Below are 19,848 nucleotides of genomic sequence, written 5' to 3' on the forward strand. Positions count from 1 at the left end.
GGCTGGGCTGGCCTGGCCTTGGAAGGAGGAATGGCCCATGCGGGGCATTTGTGCTGGTTAATTAATTAATTGGCTGGTGTTTGCATAGGGCTTTGAAGTGGAAAAGTGCCACAGCGGGGCTGGCGCTATCAGTTGTTTTTATCTGGTGACACAAAGCCCTCCCGGGGGGGGGGGGTTTGCCCCCCCCTTCCCGCCTGCGCTGGGATGAGCTTCCAGGCCTGGAGCAGTGGCTGCGCCGGTGGGACAGACCCTGCTGTGGGGGGGCTGAGGGCAGAGCCCCCGGGGCTGGACCGCAGGACCCCCAGTGGGATGGTGGGTCCCTGGGGACATGTGGCCCTGGGAATGTGGGAGCTGAGGGGTATAGGGATGGGGGATCTCAGGGCATGGGGATCACGGGGATGGGGGACCCCTGGCGTGTGAGACCCCCCCCACCCCGGGGCTGCAGGGTCGTGGGAGGTGGGATCTCAGGGCATGGGGATCACGGGGATGAGGGACCCCTGGTGTGTGAGACCCCCCCCACCCCGGGGCTGCAGGGTCCTGGGAGGTGGGATCTCAGGGCATGGGAATCACGGGGATGGGGGACCCCTGGCGTGTGAGACCCCCCCACCCCGGGGCTGCAGGGTCCTGGGGAGGTGGGATCTTGGGGAATTGGGATCACAGGGATGTGGGACCCCAGGCATATGGGGGGGTGGGGCACCCCAGGGATGCAGAATCCTGGTGAGGAGGGGTCACAGGGACGTGGGGTCCCGGGGAGGTGGGCTCCCCTGCACCGGGGACACGGGACACCGGGGGTGGGGTCCCCGCCGGCCGTGCGGGCTGCCCCATGGGGACGGGCCCTGCCCATCGCGGTGGTGTCGGGGCTGCTCGGCCCGAGGTGGCGGCCTCCGCAGGCTGCCGGCCCGGCCCCCCCCGCCCCTGCACCCGGTGTCGCGGCCGGTCCCTCCCCGGTAGTGCGTCCCGCCCCGCCCCGCCGCGGGCAGCACCGCCCCCGCTCCCCGCTGCCGCCGGTGCCCGGTGCCGCGGCCCGGTATGGCCCCGCTGCCGCTGCTCGCCGCCGCCTGCCTGGCCTGCACCCTCGCCATGTTCGGGACCGGGCTGTGAGCGCCCGGGCGGCTCCGAGGCCTGCGCGGCACCGGCGGGGGGGGATGGGGGGGGCAGCGGGGCCGGGCCGGGGGTGCAATGGGGGCCGGGGGGGTGGGGGGTTTGGGGGTGCAATGGGGGCCAGGGTGGGTGTGGAGGGTTTGGGGGTGCAATGAGGAGGTCGCTGGGGCCAGGTTTGGGGGTGCAATGGGGGCCATGTGGGGTTTGGGGGGGGGGTTGGGGGTGCAATGGGGGCCATGTGGGGTTTGGGGGGGGGGTTGGGGGTGCAATGGGGAGGGCGCTGGGGCAGTTCAGGGGTGCAATGGGGGCCATGCAGGTGGGGGTTGGGGGTGCAATGGAGGCCATGTGGGGTTTGGGGGGGGGGTCGGGATGCAATGGGGGCCATGGGGGTGGTGGGGGGGGGGTTGGGGGTGCAATGGGGAGGGCACTGGGGCAGTTCAGGGGTGCAATGGGGGCTATGGGGGTGGGGTTTGGGGGTGCAATGGGGGCCATGGGGGTGGTGTGGGGGGGTTTGGGGGTGCAATGTGGAGGGCGTTTGGGCCAGGTTTGGGGGTGCAATGGGGGCCATGGAGGGTATTGGGGGGGTGGTGCAATGGGGAGGGCGCTGGGGCAGTTCAGGGGGTGCAATGGGGGCCATGGGGGGGTGGGGTTCGGGGGTGCAATGGGGGCCATGGAGGGTGGGGTGAGGTGGGGGGTGCAATGGGGAGGGTGCTGGGGCCAGGTTGGGGGTGCCATGGGGGCCACAGGCGGTGGTGTGTGTGGGGGGTTGGGGATGCAATGGGGAGGGCGCTGGGGCAGTTCAGGGGGTGCAATGGGGGCCATGGGGGGGTGGGGTTCGGGGGTGCAATGGGGGCCATGGAGGGTGGGGTGAGGTGGGGGGTGCAATGGGGAGGGTGCTGGGGCCAGGTTGGGGGTGCCATGGGGGCCACAGGTGGTGGTGTGGGGGGGGAGTTGGGGGTGCAATGGGGGCCATGGGGGGTGGGGTTCGGGGGTGCAATGGGGGCCATGGGGGGTGTGTGTGGGGGTGTGTGGGTGCAATGGGGGCCATGGAGGGTGGGGTGAGGCTGGGGGTGCAATGGGGAGGGTGCTGGGGCCAGGTTGGGGGTGCCATGGGGGCCACAGGTGGTGGTGTGGGGGGGGAGTTGGGGGTGCAATGGGGAGGGCACTGGGGCAGTTCAGGGGGTGCAATGGGGGCCATGGGGGGTGGTGTGGGGGAGTTTGGGGGTGCAATGGGGGCCATGGGGGGTGATTTGGGGTTGCAGTGGGGAGGGCACTGGCGCCAGGTTGGGGGGTGCAATGGGGGCCAGGGGGAGTGGTGGGAGAGTTTGGGGGTGCAATGGGGGGAATTTGGGGGGGCAATAGCGAGGACGCTGGGGCCAGGTTGGGGGTGCAATGGGGTCCGTTGGGGGAGTGGCGTGGAGGTGTTTGGTGTCCAAGGGGGAGCACACTGGGTCCAGTTCAGGGGGTACAATGGGAGAGCAATTGAGGGGTGCAGTGTGGCAGGCACTGGGGCCAGTTTGAGGGGGCTGGGGTTGGGGGGTGGCAAGGCCGGAGGCAAAGGATGCCAGGGAATGGGGGGGGGGGTCTGAGGTTGTGGGGAGGGGCACTGAGGGTGTAGGGGCTGGAGGAGGGGTGGTCACAAGTGCAGTGGGGGGGGGGGGGCTGGGAGTATTTCAGGGTGCCAGGCACCCAGGAGGCCGCTCCCCTCCGCTCCCCCCCTAGGTCCGACCTGCGCCAGATGTTGGCAACCAAGAGCGTGGAGAACATCCAGTTCCTGCCCTTCCTCACCACCGATGTCAAGTACAGCGGGGCCGAGCCCTGGGCGGGGGGTTTGTGTGTGTCAGAAGCAGTTGGGGAGGAGGGGGGGGTTACATGCTGGTGGGGGAGGGCAGAAGCCCCCAGGCCGTGGCAGCAAGCGCCTTGTGCTGTTTGCCCTGCAGCAACCTGAGCTGGCTGGGCTACGGCTGCCTGAAGCAGGACTGGACGCTGATCGCCGTCAACACCATCGGGGCAGCCCTGCAGACCCTCTACATCCTGGCGTACCTCTACTACAGCCCCGCGAAGGTGGGGGGGGGCCGGCCTGCCTGGGTCAATGGGGGAGACGGGGGGGGACCCCTCGCCCTGACCGCCACCCTCCTCTCCGCCCCAGCGCCCCGTGCTGCTGCGGAGCCTGCTGCTCCTGGCTGTGCTGGCCACCGGCTACGGCTACTTCACCCTCCTGATTGCCGACGCGCAGACGCGCCTGGCACGCCTGGGGCTCTTCTGCAGCGTCTTCACCATCAGCATGTACCTCTCGCCGCTGGCTGACCTGGTGCGTGGGGCTGGGGGGCGGGGGGCAGCGGGTTGAGGGGGGGCCCGTGGTGGTAGCACCGGGGCCAGGACTGGCCTGACACTCATTTCTGCAGGCCAAGATTGTCCGGACCAAGTCAACGCGCTGCTTGTCCTTCCCCCTGACCGTCGCCACCTTCCTGGCCTCCACCAGCTGGACACTGTACGGCCTGCAGCTCCGCGACCCCTACATCACGGTGGGTTGGGGGGGGGGCGGGCGGTCAAGATATGCTTTCCCATCCCATCCCATCATCCCATCCCTTCCCATCCCATCTCATTCTGCCCCATCCCATCTCATTCTGCCCCATCCCTTCGCATCCCATCCCATCTCATCTCACCTCATTCTGCCCCATCCCATCCCATCTCATTCTGCCCCATCCCTTCCCATCGCATCCCATCTCATTCTGCCCCATCCCATCCCTTCCCATCCCATCCCATCTCATTCTGTCCCATCCCTTCCCATCCCATCTCATTCTGCCCCATCCCATCCCTTCCCATCCCATCCCATCTCATTCTGTCCCATCCCATCCCCTCCCCTCCCATCGCATCTCATTCTGCCCCACCCCTTCCCATCTCATCTCGTTCTGCCCCATCCCATCTCATTCTGCACCATCCCTTTGCATCCCATCCCATCCCATCCCATCCTGCCCCATCCCATTCTGCCCCATCCCATCCCATCTCATTCTGCCCCATCCCATCCCATCCCATCTCATTCTGCCCCATCCCATCCCATCCTGCCCCATCCCATCCCATCCCATCCCATCCCATCTCATTCTGCCCCATCCCACCCCATCCCATTCTGCCCCACCCTTTGCATCCCATCCCATCCCATCTCATTCTGCCCCATCCCTTCCTATCCCATCTCATACTGCCCCATCCCATCCCATCCCATCCCATCCCATCTCATTCTGCCCCATCCCATCCCATCTCATCTCATTCTGCCCCATCCCTTCCCATCCCATCTCATTCTGCCCCATCCCATCCCATCCCATCCCGTCTCATTCTGTCCCATCCTATCCCATCCCATCCCCTCCCATCCCATCTCATTCTGCCCCATCCCATCCCTTCCCATCCCATCCCATCCCGTCTCATTCTGTCCCATCCTATCCCATCCCATCCCCTCCCATCCCATCCCATCTCATTCTGCCCCACCCCTTCCCATCCCATCTCATCTCGTTCTGCCCCATCCCTTTGCATCCCATCCCATCTCATCTCATCCCATCCCATCCCATCTCACCTCATTCTGCCCCATCCCATCCCATCTCATCCTGCCCCATCCCATCCCATCTCATTCTGCCCCATTCCTTCCCATCCCTTCCCAACCCATCCCATCTCATTCTGCCCCATCCCATCCCATCTCATTCTGCCCCATCCCATCCCATTCTGCCCCATCCCATCTCATCTCATTCTGCCCCATCCCTTCCCATCCCATCCCATCTCATTCTGCCCCATCCCTTCCCACCCCATCCCATTTCATTCTGCCCCATCCCATCCCTTCCCATCCCATCCCATCCCGTCTCATTCTGTCCCATCCTATCCCATCCCATCCCATCTCATTCTGCCCCATCCCATCCCTTCCCATCCCATCCCATCCCGTCTCATTCTGTCCCATCCTATCCCATCCCATCCCATCCCATCTCATTCTGCCCCACCCCTTCCCATCCCATCTCATCTCGTTCTGCCCCATCCCTTTGCATCCCATCCCATCTCATCTCATCCCATCTCATCCCATCCCATCTCACCTCATTCTGCCCCATCCCATCCCATCTCATTCTGCCCCATTCCTTCCCATCCCTTCCCAACCCATCCCATCTCATTCTGCCCCATCCCATCCCATTCTGCCCCATCCCATCTCATCTCATTCTGCCCCATCCCTTCCCATCCCATCCCATCCCATCTCATTCTGCCCCATCCCTTCCCACCCCATCCCATTTCATTCTGCCCCATCCCATCCCTTCCCATCCCATCCCATCCCGTCTCATTCTGTCCCATCCTATCCCATCCCATCCCCTCCCATCCCATCTCATCTCGTTCTGCCCCCATCCCTTTGCATCCCATCCCATCCCATCTCATCCCATCCTGCCCCATCCCATCCCATCTCATTCTGCCCCATCCCACCCCATCCCATTCTGCCCCACCCTTTGCATCCCATCCCATCCCATCTCATTCTGCCCCATCCCATCTCATACTGCCCCATCCCATCCCATCCCATCCCATCCCATCCCATCTCATTCTGCCCCATCCCATCCCATCCCATCTCATTCTGCCCCATCCCATCCCATCTCATCTCATTCTGCCCCATCCCTTCCCATCCCATCTCATTCTGCCCCATCCCATCCCTTCCCATCCCATCCCATCCCGTCTCATTCTGTCCCATCCTATCCCATCCCATCCCCTCCCATCCCATCTCATTCTGCCCCATCCCATCCCTTCCCATCCCATCCCATCCCGTCTCATTCTGTCCCATCCTATCCCATCCCATCCCCTCCCATCCCATCCCATCTCATTCTGCCCCACCCCTTCCCATCCCATCTCATCTCGTTCTGCCCCATCCCTTTGCATCCCATCCCATCTCATCTCATCCCATCCCATCCCATCTCACCTCATTCTGCCCCATCCCATCCCATCTCATCCTGCCCCATTCCTTCCCATCCCTTCCCAACCCATCCCATCTCATTCTGCCCCATCCCATCCCATTCTGCCCCATCCCATCTCATCTCATTCTGCCCCATCCCTTCCCATCCCATCCCATCCCATCTCATTCTGCCCCATCCCTTCCCACCCCATCCCATTTCATTCTGCCCCATCCCATCCCTTCCCATCCCATCCCATCCCGTCTCATTCTGTCCCATCCTATCCCATCCCATCCCTTCCCATCCCATCTCATCTCGTTCTGCCCCCATCCCTTTGCATCCCATCCCATCCCATCTCATCCCATCCTGCCCCATCCCATCCCATCTCACCTCATTCTGCCCCATCCCTTCCCATCCCATCCCATTCTGCCCCATCCCATCCCATCTCATCCTGCCCCATCCCATCCCATCTCATTCTGCCCCATCCCATCCCGCCCCACCCTTTGCATCCCATCCCATCCCATCCCATCCCATCCCATCCCATCCCATCCCATCCCATCTCATTCTGCCCCATCCCTTCCCATCCCATCCCATCCCATCCCATCCCTTCCCATCCCATCTCATTCTCCCCAACCCATCCCATCCCTTCCCATCCCATCCCATCCCATTCTGCCCCATCCCGTCCCGTCCCGTCCCGTCCCGTCCCCCCGTGTTCAGCTGAGCGGTTGGCACGGGGCCGGCCCCCGTCCGGCGTCATGTGTGTCACACAGCAGAGCCCGTGACTAGGCTCAGCAAGACGAGTATTGATTTTAATTAATTAGATGGGATAAGGCCAATAAATCTCCCCCGGCAACACGGGGCTGGTGGAGCGGCAGTGGGGGAGGGCAGCGGCGCTGCGAGCCGGGCAGATCCGTGCCCCCCCCCACCATGTCCTCCCGCAGGTCCCAAACGTGCCGGGGATCGTCACCAGCGTCATGCGGTTCTGGCTCTTCTGGCGGTACCCGCCGGGCCAGGACAAGCCCTACAGACCCCTCCACGCCTGAGGGGGCCCCGCCGGCCCCCCGAGGAAGGAGCCCATGCTCTCGCGGACCGCTGAAGGATCCCCCCCCAGCCTCCCCTTGCCAGTCTGCTCCAGCGTGGACCGGCCCCCAGCTGCCGAGCCCCGGGTGACACCACAGTGCTGCTGTCCCCCCCTCGGCCACGGGCCACCCGCTCCCGGCAGGACCGGGACCCCAGGAGGGCACCTCCTGCCTCTGCTGCCGTGGGTCGCCCTCGCCGGCGTCCTTGGTCCTTTGGTGATGGTTGGTTTGGTCTCAGTAACGCCTTCGGGGTGCTGGGAGACCCCCACCCCCCAGTCCCCGGGCACCCTGCCTGTCCCTGGGGACCCCTGGACGGTCTTCCATGCCCACGGCTCTGCCCCAGCGCAGGGCCGGGGCTGCCGGGCAGCCCTGCGTCTCTTTTGTACGAATTTAAGTGCCTTTTAATAAATCGGAGACTCTTCCCAGCGCCTGGTTGTTGTCCCCTCCCTTCTGGTGTGCTGGCTGCAGAGGCCAGGCCAGCTCTTGTCCCCACAGCCACTTTGTCCCCAGGATGCTGGGGGCTCATGCTGGCACCCCCGGGGCTCCGGCAAACCGTCCTCCAGCAGCACCCACTTTCCGGCAGCGAGGAAGCATCAGCCCCGGCCCCGGGAAGGCAGCGGGCAGCGAGGGCAGCGGCACTGCCCGGGGAGGCTGCTCTGACCCCCCCCCAGCAGCAGCCTGGGGACATCGGTCACATCGGGGAAAGAAAAGTCCTTTCTGCAGCTTGGACGCGGGGCTTGCTACTCCCCCATCATACTGGCAAACTTATAATCAATTAAAATCCTCACTAAAACCACAACGATTGAGCGTGCACAAATCAGGCGGCCGTTGGCATCGACCCAAACTCGATTAACAAATTAACAGCGATCCGGAATGAAGTTATCAGGGAAGCGCATCAGCAGAGGGACAGGAGCGCGTTTGGGTGGGCAAATTACACAACAGACGCTGGAGCCTTGCGAAACATAAACCCCCCACCCCAGGACGAGACCCCCCCCCACCAGGGCCAGGAGCCCCGTCCCCGCAGCTCCGTCGGCGCGGGCGGGTCCTCCATCCCGGATGACGCAGGCCGGATTAAGGAAGCGGTGACGAGGACTTTGGCAGAGCCCTGCGCTACGGCTCAGACGCTCGTTTACACCTTGCGCCATGGCCTGGGAAAAAATCAATACAGAGGCGAGCGGCAGGAACGGGGCCGAGCCGAGAGCAGTGGCTGGAGGGGAAGACGAGCTCCCGTTGCGCTGCGGCGCGCAGCCCTACCCGGGGCTCGCCCGGCGTGCTCCGTCTTGCTGCTGTGGAGCCGGGGCTCCCCTCGCCCGCACCGGCTGCGCTTGCAGGTGTCTCTGCCCCAGGGACTCGCCCCGGGGCCACGCTCGCTCCCCCAGCCACAGCAGCCACATTTCCCAGTGGGGAGGAGCCCCTGCTCCCCCCTCCCAGCACCAGGGAGCAGCTCCCAGCCTGGGCAAAGGCGCAGCTGGAGGACCGACCGCCTTGGGAAAGGGCAGCTTTCCCCGCTGACGCACCAGGCGGAAACTTGGCTGCCGACCGGTCGCTCCGGCTGGCATGTGCCGCGAGCGGCTAGCAGGAGCGGCCGTGACGCGGCCCCAAGCGCGAGGCCGGAGGCGAGCGAAGCATCTCCTGGGGACGCGAGTGCCCGCAGCGGGCACGTGTCCGTGCAGGGAGGTATTGCCGCCGTGCTGCTGCCTGCCAAGCTGCCAGAGGGCTGTGAGTAGCCCCTGGATGGCCATCAGTAGCCCAGAGGGCTGTGAGTAGCCCACGGAGGGCTGCTGTCCTTGCCCTGTGCCAAAACCGCGGTCCCTGCCCCAGAAAGATGCTGCTTCGTCGAATCTGGGGTGGTGCCACCCCACAAACAGCCGCGCACAGGCGAGACCGCGGGAGCTGCCCACCCTGCTCTGAGCTGCCATTGTTGCTCAGGAAACAGCTAATTAGTCGCTCCTGCTAATTAGCCCGAGTCCTCCCTCATGATAGCAACTGCTCCTTTTTGCAGAAGGATGCGCAGCCGATAATTAAAAACAAGAAAGTCCTTTGGCTGGTATGCGAAGAAGCCGGGGAGGCTGCCAGGAAGGCAGGCCCCGGCATGCGTCACCACCAGCCGCGCAGCTCTTCCAGCCGGGCTGGCAGCGCCGGGTCTCAGGCACCCCCGGACAGAGGGGCACCCCCGGACAGAGGCCAGCCAGGGTCCCCCCTGCCCACCGCAGGCACGCCTCCACCGCAGGGCGCTCATCCCCCTTCCCGGAGAAGCCCGGCGCGGTGTTCTAGCGCGTCTGCCTGCCGCTGCCCGTGAAGGTGGGGGCAGAGGAGCGGCAGCTGCAGCCGCTGCGCCGGCAGGAGCGGGGAGCAGCCCCCCGGCGCGGGTTGAGCCGCCCCGGCAGGCCGGGGGAGACCACAGGCTCTGGGCACTCTGCATTTTAAAGGCTGCGCCGCCTGCTCCACCCAGCCGGGCTCTCTCCTCCTTCCCCTGGAAACCGGCCAGCGGGGCTGGGATGAGTCTTCTCCAGCTCCCACCTGACGGTGCGAACCACATCTGAAGGGCAGCCGGGAACGCGCTCTGCCCGCAGTGCTACCCAGCGCCGCGGGCCTGCAGGGTGAGGCCTGATCCTGTCCTCGCCACCTTCCATCCCTGTCTCTAGAGCCAAGTTCCAAGAAGCTCGGAGAGGGAGAAGCCGGGCTGGGCCGGGGCGGGCTCCCTGCAGCCTCTGCAGGGTGGTGGGAGTGCTGAGAGGGGACCTGGGCCTGTGTGGAGACCCCTCCTCTGCGCGGCGCTTCCCGAACACTGGCCTCACCCTGGGGAGAGATGAGCTATTTCCCACCAGCGCGGCTTCGAGCAGCGTCCCGGGGTCCTCGGCTGCCTGCTGCCCCCGAGCAGGGCAGCACCGCCCAGGGGAGCCCCAGCTGGAGGCCCCCTGCTCCCCGGGGAGTACCGTACACCACAGGCAGCCACCGTCCCTCGGCTTTATTGGGGTCAGAAGCGCAGCCCTCGTTGGCGCAGGTCCGCCCGCGCCGCGCTGATGTGCTCCTGCAGCTCGGCGGCCGCCTCCTCGCAGTCGTTAAAGGTGGCCAGGCGGTAGCCCACGGTGGCCAGGGAGTAGCAGCCGAAGACCACCAGCAGGTAGACGGGCAGGGGCAGCAGGGCCTGCCGGTACGGGGCCGGCAGCCGCAGTCCCGGCGGCGCCAGCGCCAGCGCGGCCCAGGCCGAGCCCAGCAGGGCGAGTCCGCACAGCCACTGCCCCAGCTTGGTCATGGCGGCCTGCGGAGAGAGGGGCCGTGAGAGCCGGACCGACCCCCGCCCCCCCGCCCCAACCCCCTCCGAGGCCTCCCGCACAGCCCTGAACCCCTCCGGACCTTCGCCAACCGGCGCCGGGACCCGACCCCGGCCCCCTCCGAGCCCGCCGAAAAACCGGTACCGGCCCCCGCCCCCCACCTGGATCGGTCCCGGGCCCAGCTCCCGCTCTCCCCCCCGTCGCGAGGATGACGTCACGGCAGCGCGCCACAGCGCGGGGGCCGCTGGGAGTTGTAGTGCGGAGCCGCGCCACGTCGCATAGCGCATGCGCGGCGGGGAGGCTGCGGGGCGCCCCCTGCGGGCGGGGCGGGACCCCCGGGCCGGGCCCGGTGCCGCAGGAAGCGCCGGGCTTTGGCGGCGGCGGCCGCAGGAAGCATCTGGTTTCCTCCGTGTCCGGCCGCGGCGGGTGGTGGTGGGGGGGCGGCGTGGGAGCAGGCCTGGCCAGCCCTCCCACGGCTCGCGGGGCCTGGGCCCTTCGACGGCCGTCCCCCCCCGCCCCGCCCCGGTGCAGCCCCGGTGGCTCCCCCCTGCCCGCCGCGGGGAGGGCACGGACGTGCCTTTGTTCCCCTGCCAGGCACCGGCAGCCTTGGCTGTGCCAGCGCAGGGGCTTAGCAGCAACCGGGGACAGAGCTTCACCCCCCGCGGCTGCCCCTCCCCACCCTCCGCCGGAGCCCCGAGCGCCGGTGCAGCCCCCCCCGCCAGCCGCGAGGACCCCCGCAGCCCCCCGCCGACTCCCTCAGGCCGGGCCAAGCCCCTGCGGCACCGCAGCCTGCTCCGACTCGCCCGGCTCCGCTGGGATTTTCCTCCCTTGCAGGTCCAGGCAAACGAGACGCCGTCAGCACATTTTCCCTGCGAGGGGCGGTGGGGGGGGGTCGGCGGCTGCCTCTCCGCCCCGGCCGCGCTCCGCCGGCCCGTGCCGAGCCCCCCCAGGTGGAGAACCCACCCCGGGCTCTGGCACAGCTTGGCCGAGAGAGTGGGACCGCTCTCAGCCGCGCCGGCACGCAGCGGTGCAAGGAACTCGGGCTGAGAGCCAGCGGAGGAACCAAACCCAAGGCAGCGGCGGACAAGAAGCTACAAAGAAATGGCTTTATTGGGCGGCTGAGAGCCCCAGCCCAGCCCGGCGGGGAGGGGGCTGCCCCGGGACATCAATTCCTCTTCCTGCCTTTGCCGACGGTCTTAGTGGGAGCAGCGACGGGCGCTGCGGACTGGTAGAGGGTGGAGGAGATCTTGTTGATGTAGTAGAGACCGACCATGGAGAAGATGAGGCTGTGAGGAAGGAAGAGAAGAGGCTGCTCAGCTGCTGGCAGGCAGGAACATGCCGGGGCTGAACCAACACCTTCCCCTTCGATCCCGCTGCGCTGCGGTACCTAACACTGGCCACCCTGGGGGTCTCTGGCCAGCCTCGGCCCTGCCTGGTGCCCCACTCCCCTCCCAACGGTAAGCACGAGCCACCAGGGTCTCCGGCAGCAGCGTCAACGAGGCAGGCTCCAGACTCACCAGGTCGTCACGCAGACACGGTGAATGAGGCCAGAGGCAAAGAGAGCCAGCAAGAGGCAGGTGAGGACTGCAGGGAAAAAACAGGAGAGAGAAAAGCTGTAGCCATGCTGCCCCAACACGTCAGCCTCAGAGCAGCAGGGGCCAGGGCTGCAGCAGGACAAACCTACCCACAGCACGGGGAAAAGCTCAGGGGGAACTACCAGGGTGGGCCCTTCCTCCAGGGCAGGGCTGGGACCCTTCGGTCCCACAGGCAGGGCGCACACGGGGCAGGGCCACGCCGCAGGCCCTTCGCAAACCCAGCCCCGCCGCGAGCCGGCACACCCGACGCCTTCGGACGACGGCGTGCTCCCCTTCCTCCCCGCCGCAGCACTTACTCTCGGGGAATATCTTGGCCTGGAAGCCCTTGCCGAAGACGAGGTTCTCCAGGTTATTGAAGGCCTGGCCGGAGGGTTAAGGGACAGAACGGGGCGCCGCACCCCCGGCCCCGCTCCCCGCGGCCCCAAAGGATACGGTGAGGGAGCAGACGAAGAGCGCGGAGCCCAGCAGCCCGCCCTGGATGGTCAGCCACTCGGTGGAGGCCAGCTGCCGGCTGTACATCTGCATCCCGGCGAAGAGCAGCAGCGAGAGCAGCGAGGAGAGCGCCAGGGAGGTGCCCGTGCCTACGGCTGGGACCGCAGCGTCACCTCAGCAAGGCCGCCGGCACCGGGGCCACCGCCGCCACAGCGACAGGGACCGCGGGCCCTCTCGGGCCTCGGCCCGGCCCACCCCGCAGGCCACGGCCGCCCCCCGGGCCCGCCTCGGCCGCCCCCCCCCAGGCCCGCCTTGGCCACCCCGACCACCGTCCCCGTTACCCATGGTGCCCCGCGGCGTCGCCCCCGGCGCCGTCCCAGGCCCGTCCCGGTGCCGCCGCTCTGCGCAGGCGCACGGCGGCCGCGCCGGGAGGGACACGGCATCAGGCGCAGGGGGAGACAGTGCGCATGCGCGGGCGCCCCCGCCCCGCCCCGCGGGCACAGCGCTCCCGCGGGCTCGGGCGCCGCCTGGCGGCCGGGTTCAGCGCTGCAGGCCCCACCGGCTCGCGCGCCCCCTGGCGGCGGGGAGAGGCGCAGCGGGCGGCCCCGGGGCGGGGGCGCGGGACGCCCCGCAGCCCCGGTACCGGCCCTGGCCCCTCTCCCGACGCCCCGCTCAGCCCGCCCGGGGTCCGCCCCGGGCGCCGCTCCCCGAGCCGCGCTGCCGTCCGCACGGACCCGGCGGGGGGTTCCCGGGGGGACAGTGGGAGCCTCCCGGTGCCGCCCCCCCGCCGCCGCCGCCCCCCGCCGCCCCCCCGTCGCCGCCGCCGCCGGGGCGGGTCCCGCCGAGCATGCGCGCCGCCGCCCCCCGCCCTCCCCCCGGCTCCGCCGCTCCCTGCAACAGACCGGGGCGTCCGCGGCCGCCGCTGCTGCCGCCGCCGCCGCCGCCGCGGGGACCGGCGCCGGGAGCGGGCGCGGAGCCATGGCCGAAGGCGAGGACCTGCAGACCTTCACCTCCATCATGGACGCACTCGTCCGCATCAGCGTGAGCAGCAGCAGCGGCGGCGGCGGGGGGAGGGGGGGGCACCGCGGGGCGGCCGGGCCGGGCGGGCTCCCCGGGGACCGGCGTCGCCATGGCAACGCGGCGGGGCCCGATGGTGGAGGCGGGCGGGATGGCGGGGGTGCCCTTGAGGGCCGGGCAGGCCGCGGTGAGGCCTCGGACCCGCGCCCCGACCCACCGGGCCTGGGGCCGCCGGGCGGCGATCCCGGGGAAGGCCGACACCGGGTCCCCCCCCGCACCGTGTCACCGCCGGGGCCGGACCCCCCGGGGCCGGGAGCGCCGGGAGCTGCCTGCACACCCGTGGGCGGGGGTCCCGGTCCCCATCCTGGCCCTGATCCTGGTGCCCATCCTGCTCCTGGCGTGGTACTGGTCCCGGTCCTGGCGCTGGTCCTGGCTCTGGTCCCATCCCCAATCCCCATCCTGATCCCAGCCCTGGTCCCCATTCTGGTGCTGGTCCTCTTCCTGGCCCCAGTCCTGGTCCCCATCTCAGCCCTGGTCCCAGTGCCAGTCCTGATCCTGGCGCTGGTCCTGGCTCTGGTCCCATCCCCAATCCCCATCCTGATCCCAGCCCTGGTCCCCATTCTGGTGCTGGTCCTCTTCCTGGCCCCAGTCCTGGTCCCCATCTCAGCCCTGGTCCCAGTGCCAGTCCTGATCCTGGCCCTGGCCCTGGTGCTGGTCCCAGGCCTGGTCATGGACTTGGTGCTGATTCTGGCTCTGGTCCCAGTGCTGGTCCCGATCCTGGCCCTGGTGCTGGTCCCAGCCCCAATCCCCATCCCAGTCACAGCTCTGGTCCCCATCCTGATGCTGGTCAAGTCCTGGTGCTGGTCCTGGCTCTGGTCCCAGTGCTAGTCCCGATCCTGGCCCTGGTGCCGGCCCCAGCCCCAGTCCCCAACCCAATCCTAGCCCTGGTTCCCATCCTAGTCCTGGTCCCAGTCCTGGTCCTAATCCTGGGCCTGGTGCTGGTCCTCTTCCTGGCCCCAGTCCTGGTCCCCATTCCAGCCCTGGTCCCAGTGCCAGTCCTGATCCTGGCCCTGGTGCTGGTCCCAGGCGCAATCCCCATCCCAATCGCAGCTCTGGTCCCCCTCCTGGTGCTGGTCCCAGTGCTGATCCTGATCCTGGTGCTGGTCCCAGCCCTGGTCGCGATCCCAGTCCCAGTCCCTATCGTGACCCCGGTCCCGTCCGCAGCGGGTGACGCTCCCCCCTCTCTCCCCAGACCAGCATGAAGAACATGGAGCGGGAGCTGGTCTGCCCGGTGTGCAAGGAGATGTACAAGCAGCCGCTGGCCCTGCCCTGCGCGCACAACGTCTGCCACGTCTGTGCCAGCGAGGTGCTGCTGCAGCACGGCTACCTCTGCTGCGACCCCACCTCCGAGCCCTCCTCGCCCGCCGCCACCCCCGCCACCCGCAGCCCCCGCCTGGGACGCCGGGCCGTCCCCAAGCCCGACCGCCTCGACCGCCTCCTGAAGTCAGGTGGGACGGCCGGAGGGGACGGGGACGGGGCCCGGTGGGCTCCCCCAGGGGAGGCCGAGCGGCTCTGGGGTGCCGAGCCCCGCCTGACGCCCTCCCCGCCTCCCTCCCGCAGGCTTCGGCACCTACCCGGGGCGCAAGCGAGGCACCGTGCACCCCCAGACCGTCAGCTTTCCCTGCCCGGCCTGCCAGCGGGACGTGGACCTGGGCGAGCGGGGCCTGGGCAGCCTCTTCCGCAACCTGACGCTGGAGCGGGTGGTGGAGCGCTACCGCCAGACCATCAACATCAGCGCCGCCATCATGTGCCAGTTCTGCAAGCCCCCGCAGCTGGAGGCCACCAAGGGCTGCACCGAGTGCAAGTCCAGCTTCTGCAACGAGTGCTTCAAGCTCTACCACCCCTGGGGCACCCAGAAAGCCCAGCACGAGCCCACGCCCCCCACCCTCACCTTCCGCCCCAAGGTACGGCCTCCCCGTCGGGGTCTTCCAACATCCCCGCTTGGGATTTTGTGGGTGCCGGGGGGAGCCCCTGGAGGGGGGCGGGCGCGGAGCCCCGCTGAGCCCCCCCTGTGCCCGCGCAGGGGCTGATGTGCCCGGAGCACAAGGAGGAGGTGACTCACTACTGCAAGACCTGCCAGCGGCTGGTGTGCCAGCTCTGCCGCGTCCGACGCACTCACACCAGCCACAAGATCACCCCGGTGCTCAGCGCCTACCAGGCCCTCAGGGTAAGGGCCGTGGGGGCCGCGCTCGGGGCAGGGACAGCGCCCAGCAGGGAGGAATCGGGGGCACCGGCGGAGCCCCGGCACAGATGGGGTGTGCAGGTCGGGGGCGTGGGGGTGGCCGGCACCTCACCTCACCTCCTTCCCTGCAGGAGAAGCTGACAAAGAGCCTCGCCTACATCCTGAGCAGCCAGGACACGGTGCAGACCCAGATTGCCGAGCTGGAGGAGACGGTGAAGCACACGGAGGTGAGCCCTGTCCCTGGGTTGTCCCTAGGCAGGGGGTGGCACTGCTAGGTGGGTCCCCTCTCCGCCCCGGGGCGTGCGGCACGCTGACCCTGCCGTTGCTTGGCAGGTGAACGGCTCGCAGGCCAAGGAGGAGGTGTCGCAGCTGATCCAGGGGCTGTGTGCCATGCTGGAGGAGAAGCGGGCGACCCTGCTGCAGGCCATCGAGGAGTGCCAGCAGGAGCGGCTGGCCAGCCTGCACTGCCAGATCCAGGAGCACCAGGCCATGCTGGAGAACTCGGGCATGGTGGGTTACGCCCAGGAGGTGCTGAAGGAGACCGACCACCCCTGCTTCGTCCAGGCTGCCAAGCAGCTGCACAACAGGTACCGGGCTGCGGGGACCCTGGCGGGCACCGGGCTGCCGGGGAGGTCAGGGCCCTCCGGTGCCCAAGGTGGCGGCCGTGTACCGCCCTGATGTCCCTGCTCTCCCATGCTGCAGGATCCTCAGGGCCACCGACTCGCTGCAGAGCTTCCGTCCTGCGGCCACGGCCTCTTTCAGCCACTTCCAGCTGGATGTCAGCAGGGAGCTGAAGCTGCTCACCGACCTGGCCTTCATCCGAGGTAAAGGCAGCAGGACCCGGGCACCGGCTGTGCCCCATGCGGAGGTGCAGCCCCTGCGGGCAGAGCGGCTCCCTGCCCACCTCGGAGCCAGAGCTCGGCCACGGCCGCGGAGGGCTGCGCTCGGGCGGGCGCTTGCGGATCTGCCGGTCCCCCCTCCCCGTCAGGGACGGCCCCCCCCCGCCCCGGCAGCCCCCAAAGCGATCCCTGCCCCTGCCCTGCCCTATGCCAGGGCGGCCGGGCGAGGGGGCAGGACAGGCAGGGCCGCGGTGCCAGGTAAGGGCAGCAGGAGCGCCGGAGGGTGAGTACAGAGCGGAGGCCGCCCCGCTGCAGGGCAGGCGCTTCCCCGCAGGGCAGGAGCCGCGTGGCCCTGCCGGACCCGCTGGCAACACTTTTCAGACCTGCTTCTACCTCTCTTTGTTTATAGGCTGCGGCCGCTGCTGAGTCGTCACCGAAGTAACTGAGGCAAGTCACATCCCTGCCCCAGAGCCGGCCCCGCTCTCTCTGTCCCATCCCTCCATCCCCGCTCCCGCCCCGGCCCCGCTCCGCCGCCATCCTCCATCCCAGTCCTGCCTGCCGGCGGTGGCTCTGCCCCCCCCTCCATCTGCTGCCGCTCCTCCTGCCCTCCCATCCCCTCCTCGCCCCATCTCCGTCCCCCTCCTCGCCCCATCTCCGTCCCCCTCCTCACCCCAACTCCGTCCCCCTCCTCACCCCAACTCCGTCCCCCTCCTCGCCCCATCTCCGTCCCCCTCCTCGCCCCATCTCCGTCCCCTTCCTCGCCCCAACTCCGTCCCCCTCCTCGCCCCATCTCCGTCCCCCTCCTCGCCCCATCTCCGTCCCCTTCCTCGCCCCATCTCCGTCCCCCTCCTCGCCCCATCTCCGTCCCCCTCCTCGCCCCATCTCCGTCCCCCTCCTCGCTCATCTCCGTCCCCCTCCTCGCCCATCTCTGTCCCCCTCCTCGCCCCATCTCCGTCCCCTTCCTCGCTCATCTCCATCCCCCTCCTCGCCCCATCTCCGTCCCCCTCCTCGCCCCATCTCCGTCCCCTTCCTCGCCCCATCTCCGTCCCCCTCCTCGCCCCATCTCCGTCCCCCTCCTCGCCCCATCTCCGTCCCCTTCCTCGCCCCATCTCCGTCCCCTTCCTCGCCCCATCTCCGTCCCCTTCCTCGCCCCAACTCCGTCCCCCTCCTCGCCCATCTCCGTCCCCTTCCTCTCCCTGTTTCCGTCCCCTTCCTCTCCCTGTTTCTGTCCCCCTCCTCGCCCCACTTCCAACCTCCATCCCTTCATCTCTCCGCCCTCCCTTCCCACCCTGCCTCCCCGCTCCCGCCGCGCTGCCGGCATCTTCACACCACCCCGCCATCCCCATCTCCTCCCCTCCTCCTCTCCTGCTGCCTCCATCCTCTCTCTTTCTCTCTCTCTCTCTCTCCTCCCTCCCCGACTTGCACTCAGCCTGTCTGGTCCCTGGAGCCCCACAGCAGCGAGCTCCTCTGTCTCCCCGACTCTCGCTCTCCTCTGGTGCCTACACACGGTCTCCGCAGTCAGATTCCCCTAGACTCCTGCTGGTTGTGCGTCCGTGCGTCCGTCCGGAATGCCCCTTCCCTGCGTCTGGCCGCCTCCCCGCCTGCCGGGGGGGGGGATGCTGCCTGATGCCCGCCGGTGCCTCTCCCCGCAGCGCCCGAGGCCCCCGTCATCGATACGCAGCGCACCTACGCCTACGACCAGATCTTCCTGTGCTGGCGGCTGCCGCAGCACTCGCCGCCCGCCTGGCACTACACGGTGGAGTACCGCAAGACGGACGCCAAGGCCAAGGGGCTGAAGCTGTGGCAGCGGCGGGAGGAGGTGCGCGGCACCAGCGCCCTCGTGGAGTACCTGGACACCGACAGCGTCTACGTGCTCCGGGTGAAGGGCTGCAACAAGGCGGGCTTCGGGGAGTACAGCGAGGACATCTACCTGCACACGCCGCCCGCCCCAGGTGAGGGATGTCAGGGGGCTCGGAGCACCGATCCGGAGCACCCCGCTGGCCGCTTGCACCGTCCTTCTCACCAGCCCTCCTCTCCTCCTCTTTGCAGTCCTCAACTTCTTCCTGGACAACCGCTGGGGCTTCAACCGGGACCGGCTGGCCATCAGCAAGGACCAGCGCGCCGTGCGCAGCGTCCCCGGCATCCCCATGCTCTTTGCCGCCGAGCGCCTGATGACCAGCTGCCACCTCTCCATCGACCTGGTCATCGGTGACGTGGCCATCACGCAGGGCAAGAGCTACTGGGCCTGCTGCGTGGATCCCAGTTCCTACCTGGTCAAGGTGGGCGTGGGGCTGGAGAGCAAGCTGCAGGAGTGGTTCCAGGTGCCGCAGGATGTGGTGAGCCCCAGGTGAGTGGGGGGCTCGATGGGTGCGGGGGGATCCTCCGCCTGTTCCTGCCTCCCCCGCCGGGTGCCGGCTCTGGGGTGCAGAGGGGAGCCCCAGCCTGTCCCTCGCCTGTCCGTGCTGGGATTCACCCGTCCCCCCGCCGCAGGTACGACCCCGACAGCGGCCACGACAGTGGGGCAGAGGACACGACGGTGGAAGCGCCCCCGCCGTACGCGTTCCTCACCATCGGCATGGGCAAAATCTTGCTCTCACATGGGTCGGCGCTCACCTCTCGCGACCCCAACGGCTGCACCGTGCCCTTGCCCCCGCGCATCGGCATCTGCCTGGACTATGAGCAGGGCAAGGTGAGCTTCTACGATGCCGTCTCCTTCCGCGAGCTCTGGGAGTGCGGCGTGGACTGCTCAGGGCCCGTCTGCCCTGCCTTCTGCTTCATCGGAGGGGGTGCCCTGCATCTCCAGGAGCTGGTGGCCAACAAGCAGGAGCGTAAAGTGACCATCGGGGGCTTTGCCAAGCTGGACTGAGCCGTGCCCGTGCTCCCCGCACGCGCGCCGGCTGTGACCCCCGATTGCCCAGCGAGCTCCAGGGCCTGGGGGGCCACACGAGCGAGCAGGGAGCAGAGCACAGCGAGGGCAGCCCTGGCCCTGCCGCCAGCTGGGAGCAGGCCGGGCGTTTGTTTTGTGGGATGGGGGGGACGGGGACAGCTCTGCCGTCCCCTCCTCTCCCCATCCGCCTGCCCCTTTCCCCAGCTTGGCTGGAGGCCGCGGGCAGGGCTGGGCAGAGGGTGCGTGCCAGGTCCTGGCAGAGGGTCAGCCCTAGAGATGGACCAGGGAGGGGGGTGCGAGCGGGACGCGGGGCTGCACGGGGAGGGGGGCGGCAGGTGACGGTGGGGGTGACAGCGGGGGGGAGAGGCTGGGTGCTGGCTGGGGTGGGGGAGGCGGCTGGGCTTGGGGAGAGAGGGCGGGGGGAGGTTGGGCTGGAACGAGGTGTGAAGACTTTTTAAAAAATGGCTCATTTTCAATGCG

At 68.4% G+C, this 19,848-nt stretch overlaps 4 protein-coding genes across 5 annotated transcripts; 2 read left to right on the top strand and 2 right to left on the bottom strand.

Moving 5' to 3' along the window:
• Nucleotides 1–965: 965 nt before the first annotated feature.
• Nucleotides 966–7,505, top strand: SLC50A1 (solute carrier family 50 member 1). The gene is made up of 6 exons (XM_075175877.1): nucleotides 966–1,097; nucleotides 2,824–2,901; nucleotides 3,042–3,165; nucleotides 3,251–3,412; nucleotides 3,507–3,626; nucleotides 6,944–7,505. Exons 1-6 carry the CDS (start codon nucleotides 1,030–1,032, stop codon nucleotides 7,043–7,045), a joined length of 654 nt encoding a protein of 217 aa, XP_075031978.1. The 5' UTR covers nucleotides 966–1,029; the 3' UTR covers nucleotides 7,046–7,505.
• Nucleotides 7,506–10,034: 2,529 nt separating this feature from the next.
• Nucleotides 10,035–10,599, bottom strand: DPM3 (dolichyl-phosphate mannosyltransferase subunit 3, regulatory). 2 transcript variants are annotated; one of them, XM_075175878.1, is made up of 2 exons: nucleotides 10,518–10,599; nucleotides 10,035–10,343 (listed from the first exon to the last, which is right to left on the bottom strand). In XM_075175878.1, the coding sequence occupies exon 2, from the start codon at nucleotides 10,335–10,337 to the stop codon at nucleotides 10,059–10,061; it is 279 nt and encodes a 92-aa protein (XP_075031979.1). In that variant the 5' UTR covers nucleotides 10,338–10,343; nucleotides 10,518–10,599; the 3' UTR covers nucleotides 10,035–10,058. The 2 variants fall into 2 exon arrangements, with proteins under 2 accessions (XP_075031979.1, XP_075031980.1); XM_075175879.1 differs by having other exon boundaries at nucleotides 10,439–10,522.
• An 849-nt stretch (nucleotides 10,600–11,448) lies between these two features.
• On the bottom strand, nucleotides 11,449–12,821 carry KRTCAP2 (keratinocyte associated protein 2). The gene is made up of 5 exons (XM_075175901.1): nucleotides 12,725–12,821; nucleotides 12,384–12,538; nucleotides 12,248–12,311; nucleotides 11,874–11,940; nucleotides 11,449–11,642 (listed from the first exon to the last, which is right to left on the bottom strand). Exons 1-5 carry the CDS (start codon nucleotides 12,726–12,728, stop codon nucleotides 11,522–11,524), a joined length of 411 nt encoding a protein of 136 aa, XP_075032002.1. The 5' UTR covers nucleotides 12,729–12,821; the 3' UTR covers nucleotides 11,449–11,521.
• Nucleotides 12,822–13,280: 459 nt separating this feature from the next.
• On the top strand, nucleotides 13,281–19,650 carry TRIM46 (tripartite motif containing 46). The gene is made up of 10 exons (XM_075176090.1): nucleotides 13,281–13,424; nucleotides 14,653–14,908; nucleotides 15,021–15,364; nucleotides 15,484–15,627; nucleotides 15,774–15,869; nucleotides 15,976–16,229; nucleotides 16,345–16,466; nucleotides 18,134–18,433; nucleotides 18,531–18,828; nucleotides 18,972–19,650. The coding sequence occupies exons 1-10, from the start codon at nucleotides 13,362–13,364 to the stop codon at nucleotides 19,345–19,347; spliced, it is 2,253 nt and encodes a 750-aa protein (XP_075032191.1). The 5' UTR covers nucleotides 13,281–13,361; the 3' UTR covers nucleotides 19,348–19,650.
• Nucleotides 19,651–19,848: the final 198 nt, after the last annotated feature.

Source organism: Calonectris borealis, chromosome 29 (genome assembly GCF_964195595.1).
Source record: "Calonectris borealis chromosome 29, bCalBor7.hap1.2, whole genome shotgun sequence".
NCBI lineage: Eukaryota > Metazoa > Chordata > Aves > Procellariiformes > Procellariidae > Calonectris > Calonectris borealis.